Source organism: Haliotis asinina, chromosome 2, assembly GCF_037392515.1.
Source record: "Haliotis asinina isolate JCU_RB_2024 chromosome 2, JCU_Hal_asi_v2, whole genome shotgun sequence".
In the NCBI taxonomy this organism is placed as follows: Eukaryota; Metazoa; Mollusca; class Gastropoda; order Lepetellida; family Haliotidae; genus Haliotis; species Haliotis asinina.
This window is the reverse complement of record NC_090281.1, coordinates 49,961,890-49,980,732: the sequence shown is the minus strand read 5'-3', so window position 1 is coordinate 49,980,732 and position 18,843 is coordinate 49,961,890. Positions and strand designations below refer to the sequence as shown.

Here is an 18,843-nt window from a genome sequence, read left to right as displayed (position 1 = left end):
TTATTGCTGAAAAAGCAAGTCCAAAATACTGTCAAAATAGAAAACTTTGCAGCCTGTCGGGCGTGCGCGAAAAGGGAGCTTGCTACGCCCCTGGTTAGGAAAGCACTTGGCTAAATTTTACGAGTGCTTCGTTCGGTTTGAAAAACGTCCAGATCTGGGAATCAAATATCGTGTTAACTTCGCTGTACCAGAATATACAAACAGAACAGTGTTGGGTGTAGGTTAAAAAGAACAAGGAATCTGACAACACTCCTAAGAGTTGTTGTTTGTTTGTTTGTTTTAACTCCACACTCATCCATAATTCCAGCTTTATTGCGACTGTCTATTCCAGCTTTATTGCGGCCGTCTGTGAATAATCGAGTCTGGAAGTGTCCAAGTGACCAACATCATGAGCGTTGATCCGTGCAATTGGGATACGGTGCCATGTGTCAACGAAGTCAGCGAGCCTGACCATCCGATCCGGTTTGTATCCTTTTACGACAAACATAGGGGTTGTTTTCTGAGACCGATTCTAATCCGGATGTTTACGGATGGGCGATGACAAATACTTTTTCACAAAAGGCAAGAAAAAAAAAACACATAGAGAAATTGAAAGCACGTGCAAATATTGGTTTGTTAGATATGGTAACATTAATATCACCTGATATAATATATTTACTGTCCATTTGAAATGTGTATATATCACCTAGAGTGTATTTTTGTGACATCGCCATCATCTTAACATTCCTGGGATTCCGAGTCAAGCATCCATCTCAAGGAGGCACGGAACTCGGATTGCTCAGTCCCCAATGGCGTGGGTCTTTCTTGCAGAAGTCAAAATTAACTTGAATCTTTACAAGCTGTCATGAGAATATTTCAAGCATGACCACTCACTGTCACAATATTTTATATTATTGTCTGCTCATTTTGTCAGCGTTCGCTTCTGGGTAACTTCCTTAAACAGAATAAAGAAATCAACCGCATGAAATATGTTCCTTAGCGGTATTCGCGCTCGTAACATGAGTTACATCCCTTAGAAGAGGGCGCACTCCCCGCCATTGCAACACCATGTGGAAATTCACGCCATTTTGACCACAATACTGTAGCATTTCCGAAGAAAAACAATTCAGATTCACAAGTGTTGAACTTAACTACAAGACTTCGCCCGGATTGGGCGTACCTGTGTATGTAAGATTTACTTTTTGTACGATACAGGGATGTGAATATGGTAGTGACTTGTATTTTATTCTTTTACCCCGGCATATGCTCATATCTGCACGTGGGTTTTCTTCTCACTGCACGTAATTTGAAATAAGCATCGAGTGTTGTAGTCAGCAGTTTATTTATCGCGTTTACTTGACTCGGACAGAGCAGGCAAAGTCGGAATGTTCCCTTTCTCTGATTATTTGATGTGAGGTTCGAACAACGAATTCCTCGACCGTCTGGTATGTAGGTGTTATGACAGATTGGATTGTGAGAAGTGTCCATGTTTCGTTTATGCTCATACCAAACTGTGACCGGGGCGAATATTTATCAAAACGTATGGATAATTTGGAAAAAAAACAGCGACGGCGAACCAACCGCATCAATGTACCATATGGCATATGGAAGATATTGACAGGAGTTAACCTAACAGTTCTGAAATGGTGAACTCCGGTTAACTCAAACTTATCAGCTTATGATTAAAACCAGTGTAGGAAAAAATATTTTGTCATGTTTGTTGAATTTTTTCACATTTTTCTTTCCAACTCGAAGTTATGGATGAGTCAACATGATGCTATTTGTGGCATCTGGAATGTGAAGTAAGCATATTTGGACTGTATGGGCTGTGCATGATAGTTTTCAGTCAGCATTGAACTTCTAGAACATAATAAACTGAATTAATTTGAAGTTATTTATTACATATGTGACCCGTGAAGGTCCCGGGGTAGAATAGGCCTTCAGCAACCCATGATTCCCTTAAAAGGCAACTGTGTAGCGTTAGTTACTAACCTAACCCTAACAGGATCGGGTGGTCAGGTTCACTGACTTGGTTGACACATGTCATCGATTCCCAATTGTGCAGATCGATGCTCATGTTGTTGATCACTGGATTGTCTGGTCCAGACTCGATTAATTACAGACCACCGCCATATAGCTGGGATATTGCTGAGTGCGGCGTAAAAATAGACTCACTCACTCACTCACTATGACACAGGTTCTTTCCAGACCAGCATACACGCTGGGGTAAATCTGGACTGTTGAACTTCTTGCACTTCACAAGGCAATTAAATATACATTATGTTCCTGTCCTTAGAGTATGCCTGTGCAGCATCAAGTTCAGCGCTATATATAAGTAACCTTATAATAAATGATGAATAACAAGTGTGATATGATTTATTTCGCAAACCCTTTCATCTTGGGGAAAACGTAGCTCATGAAATCTCTCTGGCATTTTGCAGTAACTGACCAAGATGTCAAAAAGAAAAGATAACAAAGATTCGGGGGAAGACAAACTCACACGTATAGCCATTGTCAACAATGACAAGTGCAAACCCAAGAAATGTCGGCAGGAATGTAAGAAATCATGTCCAGTGGTTCGAATGGGTAAGAGCATGTCTTTTAGAATTGCCATGATTGTTTTTGTTCATATGTGTCTATCTACACCTTTTCTGGGGCTGAAACTCGGATCGGAGTCTTCTGCCAATGTCATTAAATATTCCAAAATGGAATTCTTTATTTACTGCATTAAACTAATTTATGGCTTTGTACTTGTAGATGTTACCTGTTTTAATTATGACAGGACCAATCTCGAGAACATTCTTATGCTTATGGTAAATGTTAGTGCATAAGTCATATGCCACTCAAAAGAGTCAAAAGAACTTTCAAATGCCATATTTTTACACAAAATCCCATGACATACATATACGGTGAAGAATTTATCATCGGCTGTTTTCAATATGTCAGTGACAGAATTATAAGCCAGATCTGAACCATTTGCACAAGAAGTACATAAAACAAAATGGGATTAAAGTGGCATTTGCAGCACACCTTTCTTGATTCCACTCTTTGATTTCAGGAAAACTATGTATTGAGGTTACGCCAGCCGATAAGATAGCCTTTATTTCAGAAGAGCTGTGTATAGGATGTGGTATATGTGCAAAGGTGAGTCCACTTTCTGTGAAACTCACACATTTAACACAGGTTATGTAATCTCTTAAAATGTACTCTGTAATTTAGTTTTCACATGTTTTGATGTTGATGAATCTTTATATTTTAAAATTACATCAACATGATCAAGTATGAATTAACGATTTTGTTCACTAATGTAAAAGTGTTCACTGTCATTTTTGATTTTCCTCCTTTATTGTACTGACGTTTTGAGAACATTAATAGATCATCCTTCCTCGTAGCCTTGTAGTGAGAGAAATATTTTAATGTTGTTAAACCGAGTTGGAAATATACTTGATGTGTAAACATCTCTTTTTCAGAAATGTCCATTTGAAGCCTTGTCAATCATCAATTTACCTAGCAATTTACATAAAGAAACGACACATAGATATAGTGCCAACTCCTTTAAATTACACAGGTAAGAATACTGTGTCTTGTCCAGCAATGTCAAATGGCATGCAGATAATGGTTAGTGTCTAAGCATTAAACACAGTAAAGTTCTAACTTATTTCATGTTTATATTTATATTGTCTCATGTCCATGTCAACAAGTATTTTTATGGAATCTTATCAAGCCAATGATTAATGCACAGTCGGAATAAAAATGTTGACACTTTTGTCCCGAAAATGAGGCTCTCGTGAAAGGTAGACGAATGAATAATGTTAGCTGTATGTCTGATAGGCATCTAGTATAAAGATGTCTTAGTTTTATCAAGTATGTGCAATGTGCAATCACAGTGTGCAGGGATAAAAATGGAAAAGATGTGAGATAAAATCACACATGAGACCAAGAACATGAGATTTTTTCAAATCTAATAGGATTTAACTGCTCATGATCGTTCACAAGAAAAGGAATATACAAGAAATAGGACATTTTCATATGTATTTTTTCAACTTCATGTCATCCAAGCATGAATTGCACTGAATAACACAACATGAAATTGAATTGACAATTATAGAAATATATGTCACAGTTGAATGACTAAACAGGTTATCACACTTGACAGTTTTAGTTGATCATTAGTACGTTCAATAAGTAAGTCAACTCCAGTGTTCGAAGACACTCTTTGGAAGGCATGATGTTACAAAACACAACTTCTGAACATGCACTCTGTACAGCGTTGAACAGTGCATAAACATCACTGCACTGCAAGGTTCAGGGTATACCGTACTCCTGGCAGCACGGCTAGTTTTGTTCAGAACTGTGTAACGATGTTTGAAGTTCCATACCAGAAATTGTTACGAAGATTAAAAATAGGTAGAAGCAACAGGATTATTTTTGACAGAACAAAATAATGACAAAGCCTTTCTCAGTAAAATAGATTTAAACACTTAATTATTTATAATCGTACAAGTGAGCAGGATGCAATTTTAACTGTACTGCAGATTAATTTGAGTGCTATTTTATAACAGTTGATGCAAGAAAAATGTGATGTCCATGTTTTTAAGTTAAAATTTAACCGTTCTGGTATGTATGTTCCTACACAAGTTACGTCTGGTTTATTAAAAGATCACCAGTTTCTGAAAGAATTTAAATCCAGCTTGGGCCCATGCAGGTAGTGAAAGGACTGTAAGTGCTCATGGTCCCCAAGTGATCTACCTTCATTTGTGGATTATGTTCTGTCCATTGAATTGTTGGTAATAGTTGTTTCATTTTATAGTTACATATAGTTTTAAGTTCTCTTTCTGTGATAATCTAGTTATCTTACTACACTCTGTCAAAAGATTTGTATAATTAACTGCAGTTATCACAACTATGTAACTTTTTGTTTTTCATGATATGGCGGAAATATTGATGGTGTGACTAAGCCTTAACTTGCGGCTTAAGTCCATCACTGTTGTGATGAGGGAACAAGAGCACCATGATCATTCTATCCCCTTTCTGTTAGTGTTAGCTGTTATTTGAATTTTCATCAAGCCAATGATTATTACATGTTAAGAATTAAGATGTTGACACAATTGTCCCGAAAATGAGGTTTTGTTGAAAATTTGGAAAAATGTCATTTGGAATTTTTGTGATTTATTTTGAAAAATATATCTTGATCTCTTGACTTCACATATTACATTTCATTGTCTAGATAAGATGTGTTTTGGCGTATGTACATATAAAAAATATGTATGATACGGTAGAAAAAAAAAATAAAATGTAGCAGATACACACCACAGTAGTGGTGTACAGTCTTAGAATCATGTAAGGACGTATTTATCAGGAAAAGTATTGCTTTAGTTTGTTTATTGACCTGTTTACGTAAGAGTCGCAATGTTGTAGGGCATATGTGAATCGAAACACAAGATTACTTACATGCCATTGAATTCCATTCAGTGCTCAAAATTTTCCCAGTACTCTATTATTGCAAAATAAGGTGTACATACTCCTCATGTTGAAAAATTATCTGGAGCCCTGATATCATTATGTGACAGTACTTAAGCATTTTATTGTATTTAGACAATCAGTTCAAAATGTTAGTGGTTGTGACATAGGTCCAATAATGAAGATGTTGATCTTGAAACCTGAGACTGAGACCCTGAAGTGATTTTGTTTCATGAAAGGTCAATCCCATGAAGATCCCAGAGTAGAATTGGTCTTCAGCAAACCATGTGTATGGTAAGAGGTGACTGGTGGCATTGGATGGTCAGGCTCACTAGCGTTGTTACCACATTGTCTCCCAATAACATGGGTTGATGCTCATGCTATTGATCACTGAATGTTAAGGACTAGACTCTATTATTTACAGACAGCAGTGTTATAGCAGGAATATTTTTGAGGGATGTAAACCAACAAACAATCACATGTAAAGGTCATTCATTTTCAGTGAACAAGTTGAAAAAACGACATTAAGCATGGTACATTACCTGAAAGCAGGTAATTGTGTAGGCCAGGGATGAAGCTTGTTAGTGATTTCCCCTGTTATGTCGAAATCATCTATTCATTTCTTCTTTAATACTTAGGCCTGCCAATGGTGCGTGGTGTAGTTATTTCGTCTCTCCTTTCAGATTACCAATTCCTCGACCAGGAGAAGTACTGGGATTGGTGGGGACAAATGGAATTGGAAAGTCAACTGCTCTGAAAATCCTTGCAGGAAAACAGAAGCCAAACCTTGGCAGATATAATGTAAGGCCATTGTGTTTTATAGCTAGTCAGGGATGTGTTCAACTGCAATAGATAGCATTAGTATATAGGAGATTCCAATGTTATTTGAGTGTGTGATATGTATTACTCTAAAGAATTTGCGAAAAGGGTAAAAATCAATAATGTGAAGACTATGTTTTGGTAAGGTTTTAATACTGGTAGTAAATGTTCCTTATTATAAACATAACATCATGGTTAAGGGAATGCAGAATTGCCTCACTTATCCAGTTTTGAAACATACCATATGATAAAGCTGCAATGATTCACCCAGACCTTGATTCAATGCAATTTTCAATACTGGATGCTTTATTCAGTCGTTTTCGATTCACTTCTTTATAGAAGGAGAATCATCAGATTTCCTTTTTCTCTCAGAGTTGACTTTTTAGCATGAAATACGTCAACTTGATGTCTACTAACAATTCTCATTAGATAATTAGCCCAACCAATCGCCTTATTTTCAGCGCTTGAAACTGCTCTGATTTAGTCAGAATTTTGCTCTGGCTCTGTGGAAATAATTGAAATAGGTAGTCAAACATCAGGTCGAAATAGTGATAATGGTTACCGAAAATAAAGTGCCGGATTCAATTTTTGATCAATTGTTGCAATTGTACCACTGACAAGAGTTGAAAAGTTGACCCCCAGCTAGTTTGCAGCCAATGATTTCATGCTGTTCACATCCTTGATGATGAGTGAAGATACCATTGTAAACATGAGGCTGATCGAGCATGCTGGAGAGATAGGTGTCGAGGCTCGGTATTCACGGTTTCATAGGCTTTAGCTAGATCACAAGTAAATTACAGAAGTAAATTTGTGAAACCAGACCAACATGTATTTGCACCTATGTTAATGACAGCCATAAATGTTCAATGTCATGGCTGATTTGATGTTCCTTTTGGAGAGAGAATTTTGCAATTGTTATACTGTTTTTTACGAAAAAAAATACCGCTATGTTTACAAAAAACATACCACCCCGTTCTCAAAAAAATACAACTGTCTAAAAAAAAATACCACTCTGTTTACCAAAAATACCGCTGTTTACAATAAATACCAGTCTGCTGTATTTTGCCTTCAGTTTGGTACCACATAATGCAATCTGCAAATTCTGTTTTTTCAGATGTGTACTAATCTACTATGTTGTCATGAAAGGACAGTTTTGTTCGTTCAAAATAACAAAAATTATGGCTATTTTTTTTTGAAAGTATTAAACATCATAAGGTTTGGCTCTTGTCAGTTTTCTGCATTATGATCATATCTAATGTACTGAAACAGACTGAACCAAGAGCCTTGTATCACAATACATAGCATACCTTAGTAAGAACGTACTCTTTTACACCTACCTCTGTCATCTGACTATGATGATAAACACACTAGTAATTAACATGTTGACTGAAACGAGCAGTCTGACATACCAGCTCCAGCATGTCCAATATTTTGGCAAGATAAACTAAATCCTACCTTGACATTGTATTGCAGGAACCCCCTGACTGGACGGAAATCCTAACATATTTCCGAGGTTCTGAGTTACAGAACTACTTCACCAAGATCCTGGAGGATGATCTCAAGGCTCTCATCAAACCACAGTACGTGGACCAGATCCCCAAGGCGGTCAAGGTGGGTTCATTCACAGTACATGGCTGCGATGTGTTGCTTTTATTTTACCTACCTTTCAAGTTGTTAAATGAATTTTGCTTTCAGAGAATGTGCATTTTTTTTACCTTGTTTGCATATAAAGTTATTTGCACAAATTCACATGCACAGCTAGTTAATCTGAATGGTACACACGAATCTGGGTGGATCTTTTGCTAGAAATTTTTGTTATAAATATCAGTATCAATCTGATCTTAACTTGTATTTTGGTTTTCTATCACGTTTCTTTGATAACTGACCTAAAAGATAATGGCAGGTGACTAAAGAAAAGTTTAACCATATTTTTTTCATGGACTCATTAAAATAGGACTGGTCATTCATCCTTGGATACAATCAAATAGTATTCATTTTGAACAGTATCATGATACTGCATCATTGATTTGGGAACTTTGTTCTCTGGTGTAGAAGGCAATGTTATTGACCAACATATGTACACTTTAGAGTATTATACTTTAGTCATTATTGCCAGTATATCACCAGACATGAAATTTTAGAATGGTAATCTGCATAAATATCTCTTTTCTTTAAAAGATTGTATGATGAGTTTATCACAGTTCACTCAACGTTTGCTGTATGTGAGGGCATACTGAGTGTATAATGTGAGGAAAGTCGAGGATTAATTTATTTGCTGTTCACATTCTGATTGAACATTGAGGATAAACACTGGTATGAGACTTTCCTGGGAATGTTTGATGCTTGAGTTGCTGTGTTGGAGGACATGCAGTTAATGTTCTGTGTTGCTGCAAATAGGGGGCGGTTCAAATGCTGCTGGACAAGAAGGATGAGATGGAGAACCAGGTTGACATCTGCACACAGCTCGGTATGTAATTTGTCATACACTACATGCATCTCGCTACATAATTGTTAAAAAAACGAGATTAATCAGGGTACACATTTTTATCCTCCCGGCATGTAATGCAGGAAGGATATAGTCGACGCCTCATCTCTCCGTCTGTCCGTCCGTCTGTAATGATTTTGTTTCCGGAGCATAACTCAAGGACTACAGATTCCAGCTCAGATAATCCTTGTTTGAAATAACAGTGAATGTGTTTGGTTTAACATCATGTTTAGCAATATTTTCAGTAATTCTCGTCAGGGCGACACCAGAAAATGTCCATGACCCATCGTACACTTGTGGAGAATCCAATCTGTCTGAGTAACAATGTTTTAGACTTTAGGGAAAATTTAATCATGTTTTAGAGAGCCTGAATTCATTGATGTGGAAAATTTTAGATCTAAATTTAAATTTTAGAATTAAATGTGGTCATTGGTCATCATAGTATCAGCTGCTGGTTTACATTGCTGCTGAATTATTTAGTCAGTGTGACAACAATAGTTCCTAATGTCAACTTTTTTAACCATAGCAGGACTCAACTGTCAGTAGATGTAACAAAATTAGGAGTTCTTACTGTACATATCTGTACATATGATTCGATTCTTTTTCAGAAGAAGTCCTCCTTTAGTTACATATAGACATTAAAATGCCATTTTTAAGACCTACAATAGTTGTAAATATATTTTGATGAAAAATATTTTCAAAACAATTTTTTTTGGGTTTGAGAGCACCCGTATAGGGCCCCTCAAGGCCCCTACAGCCAAGAACTCTAGCTTTCGACCCCTTTGTTTTTGGCATAGCACGTCTCAACAGTCAGTAGATGGAATAAAGTTAGGAGTTCTTACTTTTGGCTTTTTAACAAAAGAAATCTGTGTACCTATGATTAAAATTTTCCACTTAAAGTGTATTTCATGAAAAAACATAATTCCATTTGACGTTTCTGTTTAAAGCGAATGATATGGTTGTGTATAGTGAAGTTTACACTTTACACTTGACAAATGTGAGGACACTGAATCATATTGTCTTGAAGATAACACATCAGTGTAAAAGCGTGTTGACTGTTGCCATCTGCTTTCAGACTTGATGCATGTACGGGACCGGAATGTGGAGGACTTGTCTGGTGGGGAGCTGCAGAGATTTGCTATAGCTATTGTGTGTGTGCAGAAAGCAGACATGTAAGTTTTGTGTTGCGAAACTTTTGAACTTGCCAAGTCATCTATATGGTCTGCAAGTTTCTTGAGCCTTGTTGTAAGTTACATGAAGATACAGCATCTTTTTTATAGCCAATAATCTATTAGTATGTGATAGCGTCTGTTGAATGTTGATTCTGTACGACATGTTTCTCTTCAGTTTCATGTTTGATGAGCCATCTAGCTATCTGGATGTGAAGCAGAGGTTAAAAGCTGCTCTGACCATTCGTAGCCTCATCCACCCAGACAAGTATATCATCGTGGTTGAACACGACTTGTCTGTGTTGGACTACCTGTCTGACTTCATTTGTTGCCTGTATGGTGTACCTGGAGCCTATGGTGTGGTCACTATGCCCTTCAGTGTCAGGGAAGGTTAGTATTGTCATATTGTGTTAGTCATACTTGGCTATGCTAAACGATGGTTATAATTAGAATGCCCATATTCTGGCTTTGTCAGTGTCTATCTATAGACTTGTTTTAGTAAAATGCCTTATGGTTTTACCTTGTACCTGTTTATTAGTCTCATCTTTAACCCTAACAATTGTCAGAAAAAACTACAGTCATCTTGATTCCTTTTGCTCAGGAGGACATTTTTTTGATACTTCAGGTATCAACATTTTCTTGGATGGGTTTGTTCCAACGGAAAACCTGCGATTCCGAGAAACATCCTTGACCTTCAAGGTGGCAGAAACAGCCATTGAGGAGGAGATCAAGAGGGTGTGTCGCTATGAGTACCCAGGCATGATGAAGAAACTGGGTATGTTGTACAGATTTCCTGTCTTAGTGCTGGCTGTTTCTTGTGTAGTGTATGAAATTACATAGTCGTGCATTACCAAGTACCTTCCATGTCGTGTTTGGAGTATGAGACTTGACTGTGGCTGGTTTTATGGTGTTCGTTAAACAGTCTGTGTCCACAGGTCTGGCTGATCAAATTTTTACTAGTCCTGCCAAAATCTAGTCTGTCCACCAAATATGAATAAAACACCATTTCAACACCTGTCTCAACATCAGGACAGACTAGATTTTTTTCTAACCCGGCATCCACAAAATTCACCTGTCTGGGACTTTGGGACGGGCAATCTTCCCTATACCGCAATACAGTAATGTGTACATTCTTTCAGGAACTTTCCAGCTGAATATTGAACCAGGTGCCTTCACCGACTCTGAGATCATTGTCATGTTGGGTGAGAATGGAACTGGCAAAACGACATTTATCCGAATGTTGGCAGGGAAGTTGGAACCTGACGAAGGAGGTAGGCAACAATAGAATCCATCATTATGGGTAGTGTCAGTAGGAATTGATCTCACCCTTCTTTGTAGTATCAAGTTTCCTTAATTGTCATTATCTAGCCTCATGTAAGAATGTCGAGTTTTGATTGGTCCACGTGACTCTAATAAAATACCATGTACATCCATCACGATCCACGAGTGGGAGTATAAAAGTCGTGTACTCCCGCTACAAAAGTCATATCACCCCGCTACGCCTCGGTGACGACGCGAAGTGAGAAAAGCGTGCATCGACAAGCCTTTAATATCGTGCGGTGCATCGAGGTCAAATAGTGGCGTCTCACATATGTCAACACAAGTCAATTCGATGCGTGTTGTTTTGTTTTGATTTAGTGAAAACATTCAGCTAGATAAATGCGTTATCACATCGTGTCGAGGGAAATGCGCAGTTTTATCAGTCCCGAGTAAGGTTGTATTCCCCGGGACTGATAAAACCCCATGTTTCCCTTGACACAATGTGATAACTTATATTATAAATTAATGGATGGATATTGAATAGTTCCTTAAAATATGTCATGGTATCCCATTTGTGTAGCACGATTCTCATGATATTGGTCACTGGACTGTGTGGTCCAGACTAGATTATTTACAGACAGCTGTGATACTGATGAGCATGGTTTTTAACAAGTAATCATTGAAATACAGTGGTAATTAAATAAATATGGTTTGGTTGAGATGACCGATAATCCTCTGTAAAGAAAAAAAATCCAGGAATGGGCTTTATCGTTCATTGAATTGATATTACTATGTCAAAGAACATCTGAAAATAAGCACTTGTTTTTCTCACATTATGCTGATTAGTGGCAAATAGATTGGAATTCTTCAGAAGTCTTGGAAACAGTTCAGGCTTCTTTGCAACCTTTAATCCCAACTTTGAATTGTTCCCTAAACATCAAAGTTGAGTTCCCACTGGAATATTGAGGCCTTAAACAACAACTCAGCCAAAAAATCTGAGTTCAGATATATGTACATTTGTCAGGAACTGTCGCCCAGCTTTGTTGTGATTGTTCAAAGATGCACATTGGGAATAAGATGAAGTCATTAACAGTATTTATGCAAGAGAGGAAAAAGACAACATGACTGAACTCATGAAGAGGATGTTATCAAGGTCATGTACTAAATTGAACAGGGATGAGTCACGCTATGTAAAGGGTTTTGAGATTGACTCTTTGAACAGAAACAGATATTCATTCATGGAACACAGAATCCTCACTATTTTTGACATTTATTGCAAACTCCAATACAATATTTTGTTAAGGGGAGAACACAATTTTTGTGATCATTGTGAGCAAATGACCTTAACAACATGCCATGTTTGTAACATTCTGTTGTTTGCCATAAGAACTGATCGTAATAGGTGCTCATATCAACCATATGTCTTCCTGCCTAAACCTGCTTTTATCACAGCCGCCGGTGATTTAGCAAGAATATTGGGCTGAGCCTTCTTACATGCCTTATACTGTACTCTTGCTTCCCAGGCAAGACTCCTGTCCTCAACATCAGCTACAAACCCCAGAAAATCAGCCCTAAGCACCAGGGCACAGTCCGTCAGCTGCTTCATGAGAAAATCCGAGATGCCTACATCCACCCTCAGTTTGTCACTGACGTCATGAAACCCCTGATGATTGAGAGCATCATTGACCAGGAGGTACAATTTTATCTTTAATACTGTTGTGGGACATAAGTCTAAAGTTGTTGCCTGTGATTAGGAAGGAGATCTTAGCAATGGATACAGACAGATTTATTGTGAAAATGAGTCAAAACAAAGGTACATGAGGAGTTAGCGTTTTTATCAGGAGAATCTGTATTACGTTGTCATTGTTTTGCAGATAATCCTTTGTCTACCACATGCTTTTTAAATATATAATAAACTGTCTCCATGGTCTAGTGGTTAAGGCATTCGCTTGGAGAGCAGATGTTATGGGTTCAATCCCCGGCTTCATCAAAAGACGTGCTCATCCATTCCATCACTCACTCATGCACATGACAATTTCACGTCAAGACATTATTAGATTTTGTAGCAGCATATAACAATTGACCAACTGAAATCAGCAATTGACATATATATAAGCACTAGCACTTGACATATATATAAGCACTAGCATACATTCTGCCTATGATTAGAAAGATGATCTAAGCAATTAATGCTGATAGATTTATCCCGAAACTGAGGCAGTTAATAATACAGTGAGAACCTCCTTTAGTTCCTTCCTAAACATATTGGAAGGAGATATATCAGATTTGCTTTGACAACTTTGTCCTTACGTGTTGTTAAACAGATCTTGATAACCAACCAAATGTATCACTGTTAGCCAGTTTCAGTAAGGTGAGATCACACAACCAGTCCAGAAATGTTTGTGGGTTCAAAATGGCGTTAGGCCTAGTGTTAAAGGGTTCGTTCGTCATGCCAAAGATCAGAGTTTGATTTTTACCTCATAGGTACATTGTGTTAAGCCCATCCCGGTGATATTACTGGAATATTGCTAAAAGTGGTGTAAAACCCAGCTCACTCATCAAACCACATTTGTTATCAGAGATGGGTGTCAGAAGACTGTTCGACAGTTTATTGGGTCAAGAAAAGTTTTAACTGTTTTCCCTAATAAATATTAGCACATCTGGAAAAACAGGTCATTTCAACACATTTAACCGGTGAGTTAAATGGTTAGACAGCTGTAAATTGTCTGCGTAATACCTGTCAACATGAAAATGAAAGGCAGCCGACTTTCCACATTGAAGCAAATGCACATTGATATGAATGAAATACTGTTGTTTGATGCTGCTTTTAATCCCATAAACCCCCACAATTGCCTTTACAAAACTGGCCTATTCCAGGACAACTGCCATGGTAGTATCATGGACATTTAAGATTTCAGGCACATATTTGCCAATGATTAGAAAGAAAATCTTAGCAACTATTGCTGATAGATTTATCCCGAAAATGAGGCAGATATATAATTCTTCAAAAGGGAAAAAACACTATCACAACCCTTCCTGTATTGCCTAAGATTGTCTTTGTCAGTATGTTTGTGGTTTTATTATTAACATATTTGCTGTCCTCCCCAGGTCCAGAACTTGTCTGGTGGCGAGTTGCAACGTGTGGCCTTGACCTTGTGTTTGGGAAAACCCGCTGATGTTTATTTGATTGACGAACCTTCTGCCTACCTGGATTCCGAACAGCGTCTCCACGCTGCCAAAGTCATTAAGAGGTTTGTTCTAGGAAGATGCAATATATTAAGGTTTTTACGCAATGCAGAAATGTGCCTCCTGTGTAGAAACAATGGAGATTGCATTGCGTTTTAGTTCTCTACAAGACCCGTGAAGGTCCCGGGGTAGAATAGGTCTTCAGCAACCCATGCTTGCCATAAACGGTGACTCAGCTTGTCATAAGAGGCGACTCAGCTTGTCGTAAGAGGCGACTAATGGGATCGGGTGGTCATCCTCGCCGACTTGGTTGACGCATGTCATCGGTTCCCAATTGCGCAGATTGATGCTCATGTTGTTGATCACTGGATTGTCTGGTCCAGACTCGATTATTTACAGACCGCCGCCATATAGCTGTAATATTGCCGAGTGAGGCGTAAAACTCACTCACTCACTAGTTCTCTACAACAGAACATTACTTCATTTGACCCTCATGTTATCGATGATATCAATTATCATGAACTAATATTTATTTCTTCTAAGTTTATCAATATTCAACTCCAACAATCAGTGCATGAAGTGTTGCATTTTGTCAGTGTTTGTGTATTGTATACAGTGCACTCTGTCCAATTCAGATTCTGTATTTCTCGGATTGCTGTTAAAAATCATCTGAACTTGATGATCTCAACATAAGATTTCTTTGTTGTGTTCATGAAAAAGTTTTGTATCTCAGACTCTCATGATTTCGGATTTTGGACCAAAGTGTCACCCTGAAAGGTAAATATTAGTAAAAACATTGCCTTGTAACCTGGACTGAGGAGGAAGTCTGCTTGGACAATGAACCTTAAATAAACAACCTGTTGATTGGTTTGGATATTTTGTCTTATCTACTGGCCAACAAACCTTGAATACACAACACATTGATTTGTTTGTGTATTTTGTCTTGTGGTGAATTACCTTTGATGCTATTAACACTAATTTGTAAACTATAATTGAGATGATAAAACATCAATATGGGAAGTATCTGTGTAACTAGGACTGTCTAATTCAGTATTTCACTCAGTCCTAAACCAGTCTGAATTAGACCTGGTGCACTGTATATCACAAATTAGGAATAAGTTATTTTGTAATTGATCAGTGAGTGTAACACATATTTGTTCTTCCTAATTTATGATATTAATGTTATGGTGACACCTGAAGAGAATGACACTGAAAGTAATCATATAGTCACAAAAGATGCCATGTTTTAAACAGTCTGCAGATCTTTGTCTCATCTTGTTTTGGATATGCAGTGGATCGCCATCGGAACTTCTTTTTCCAATCACCCCTAGTGAAAATTGTTGTGTAATTTTGTTTACCTTGTTTAATGCAGGTTTATTCTTCATGCCAAGAAGACTGCATTTGTTGTGGAGCACGATTTCATCATGGCTACATACCTTGCTGACCGTGTCATCGTGTTTGAAGGAAATCCGGGTTTGAGCACAAAGGCTAACAGGTCAGTGCAACTTAGATACAATGGCTTGTGCTGTTCTTAGCTTTCTCGTGTCATTTCACTTCATGGCACAACAATGATTCTCCCATTCTGAAACGGACTTAAGATAGTCTTAACGCTAAGATCACTTTGTGCAACTGGGCCCCGTTCCCTTCATTGGTATATCCTCAGCATGGCCAGGGTTGACAGATGGTATTTGTGAAAGACGTTCATCGCTTCTGACTTCCCTTCTACATCTAGCTGACATGACATGTGGGTCAGGTTATCGTTGGGTCCCTGTTTAAAATTATCCTTTAACATTCTATTGCTTGTTGTAAGAGGCAACTGGGTCAGGATATCAGTGATATTGGCATATTCATGACAGTGTAGGCTGTCCAGCGATTCCAACCACTCTGATTTTGGAGGAGTTACTGTCTTTTGGGAGGAATATACAAATGTTTTTGAATTTAGAATGTTTGAGGTAGTTTTGGTAAACAACCATTTTAATGTGTTCATTTGAGTTAACTATTAGATTATCAGATTAAGTATGCCCAGAAATTGCGTATTTCCATGCTGTCAAATGATTTTTCATAGGGGAGGCTAACCCTCCCACCACCCCTGTCAAAACCTCTCTGACACTCGCCCCAATCTTGCACCTTCATGGCTCAGGAAGCGCTTATAGCAAGTCATGGCTCTGATTTCATTTGAGTCAAGGTTAATGTCTCTGGCTGGCTGTAATGTCAAGAACTGGATGTCCAGCTTTGTGGTCATGCGGAATCATTGATGACTATGAATCAAATAGATGGCTTATCTAATGTTATCCTGATGGCTTTTTAGAGGTTCACTATTGATGCCCTTCAGCCCAAAGTACAACTCTGTAGTATTGATGTATCATGGTCTCTCGTTTCAGTCCCCAGTCCCTCCTGAATGGCATGAACAGTTTCCTGATGTCCCTGGAGATCACCTTCAGAAGGGACCCCAACAACTTCCGACCCAGGATCAACAAGCGGCAGTCAGTGAAGGTAGGTGTCTGTACCCTTGTGTGAGTTGTTGGTTAGATCTTGCTCCAGCATGAGGCTACTGTATTGATGGATGATGAGCCTCGGTGAATGGTTTCATGGGGTCTTTGTGTCCTGTAATGTCAATAACTGGACTTGCTTAATAACCAACTTGATATAGCTTGAATTACAACACAAGCTGTTGTTCATCTGGTAGGAAACAAACACGCCTGTACAGGATGTAAGACGACTGACTGGCTTTGTGACTTGGTAGATGACCTATAATTGTACCGTGACTGATGTGTGATATTTTCGATATGGTTTCATCGGGCTCCAACATTATTTTACACTATATGAATTGTTACTTATTGTGGCATGAAAGAGTAGAGTACCAGATCCTGACATATATTTACTGAACTCCTGAAAACTCTTGACGTAATTTTTAGGACTAAGTAGAATCATGTCATGAATCAGGAGTGTTTTAGCTTATGTTTTGTGTTTATGCCCTTATTTCCAATCCCACCTTACAACACTAATTGTTTTCTTCAGGATGTGGAACAGAAGAAGGGAGGGAACTACTTCTTCCTTGAGGACTGAGATGTTTAAGGGCCACATTTCCTCAAACCCAGTGGCAGCATCAAGTTGTAAAGGGAGACAACTACCTGGCTACAAAGGGAGACAACCCTTAGGGTGGCTGGTCTCAGAGGATGTCTATCCTCTGTCTAACTTATTATGCTCAACTCATAAAGTTGAATGGGGCTGAAGACTAAAGTCTGACATTCTAAGCTCTGACTCAGACACTACTTAGCTTTTAAAGAGCATTATCAAATGAGTTACAAATGTACAGAACTGATGAGTTTTGCTGTCGATCTGTTCGACTTCAAATTGATATTTCAGTAGTAACTTAAAAGAGCATTGGCTAAATATCTAGCCATGTATTTTGCTGTCGTATTAGCGTAGGTAAGCACATTATTTTGTGCTTGAAGCTGAGGTTCAAAGATTACACTACTAAATTTAGGAACAGTGTCAGAAATTTTGGATAGATCAAAAGGTATCAGTTCTCGAAGCTGTGTATATGATGTATATTGTAAAATAAAATTTATATTTGTAAATATTATGCATATTTTACCTGTTTAAGACTGGAGTAGTTGTCTGACACATTGGCAGAATCACAGCACAAATATTCAGTTACAACTGTAATAATTTCTGTCACAGAAATATTCCATTTCTCTAGGTTCATGTACATTTGAAGCAGGATCAATTTGCGTGACTTGAAAGAAATTGTTTCAAAATCTGGAATCGGGTTTGACAGGTGAAATAAACTACAGCTTTGAACTGCAGGTGTTTTTCTTATTGCCAAAGGCTTTCATACACTATGGATAATAATGCTATTTCCCTCTTTATAACAAGAAAATAATCTCTTTCTGAATGCATGGCGGTGGGGGTAGAGGAGCGGTTAAAGCATATGTGTGGCTTTAAATTACTGTATCTGCTATTTTCCCCACCCTGATATTGCTGTAATATTGCTAAAAGCAGAAGACTTCCTGTGACTTGCTCAATGTTAATAAGTTGCAGTAAAATCAACTGCGTTCTGGTAGATCAGCATGCATGATCCACCAGATGTTGAAAGGTGTTATTGAAAGATTTCAAAGGTGCTGTCACGGTGCCAGGTGCTCTGTATGAAGAAGATAAAATGTGGAGATGAGGGCAGAGCCTTAGGGTGGTCAGTTTGAAGGGACACGTAGATATGCATTCCTTCAAAACAATGTTTGGGTGCTTTCTTTTGTGTCTTCTCACAAATGTATCACATTCGACTTGCAGCGATGATAGTTCGCAACTATTTCTGTTACCACTTGTAGGAGTATTCCTCAACCGTAATTATGTTGGGAGTGTTGGGGAAGGTAGGTGGTGAACCCCCCTTTTCTCCTGAAAGTTTATTCAATGATAACTGAAACAGACGTGAAAATGAAAAGTGCTCCTCCCTTTCTCAGAAAGGTCTAACCGCCTCTGAACCTG

At 38.1% G+C, this 18,843-nt stretch overlaps 1 protein-coding gene across 2 annotated transcripts; it reads left to right on the top strand.

Moving 5' to 3' along the window:
* Nucleotides 1-977: 977 nt before the first annotated feature.
* On the top strand, nucleotides 978-18,168 carry LOC137273867 (ATP-binding cassette sub-family E member 1). Of its 2 annotated transcripts, none has more exons than XM_067806760.1 (16): nucleotides 978-1,163; nucleotides 2,421-2,565; nucleotides 3,038-3,123; nucleotides 3,450-3,547; nucleotides 6,123-6,240; nucleotides 7,732-7,869; nucleotides 8,656-8,725; nucleotides 9,819-9,915; nucleotides 10,091-10,302; nucleotides 10,538-10,687; nucleotides 11,052-11,183; nucleotides 12,696-12,865; nucleotides 14,281-14,423; nucleotides 15,731-15,853; nucleotides 16,740-16,851; nucleotides 17,377-18,168. In XM_067806760.1, exons 2-16 carry the CDS (start codon nucleotides 2,433-2,435, stop codon nucleotides 17,422-17,424), a joined length of 1,830 nt encoding a protein of 609 aa, XP_067662861.1. In that variant the 5' UTR covers nucleotides 978-1,163; nucleotides 2,421-2,432; the 3' UTR covers nucleotides 17,425-18,168. The 2 variants fall into 2 exon arrangements, with proteins under 2 accessions (XP_067662861.1, XP_067662862.1); XM_067806761.1 differs by having other exon boundaries at nucleotides 1,015-1,167; nucleotides 17,377-18,167.
* Nucleotides 18,169-18,843: the final 675 nt, after the last annotated feature.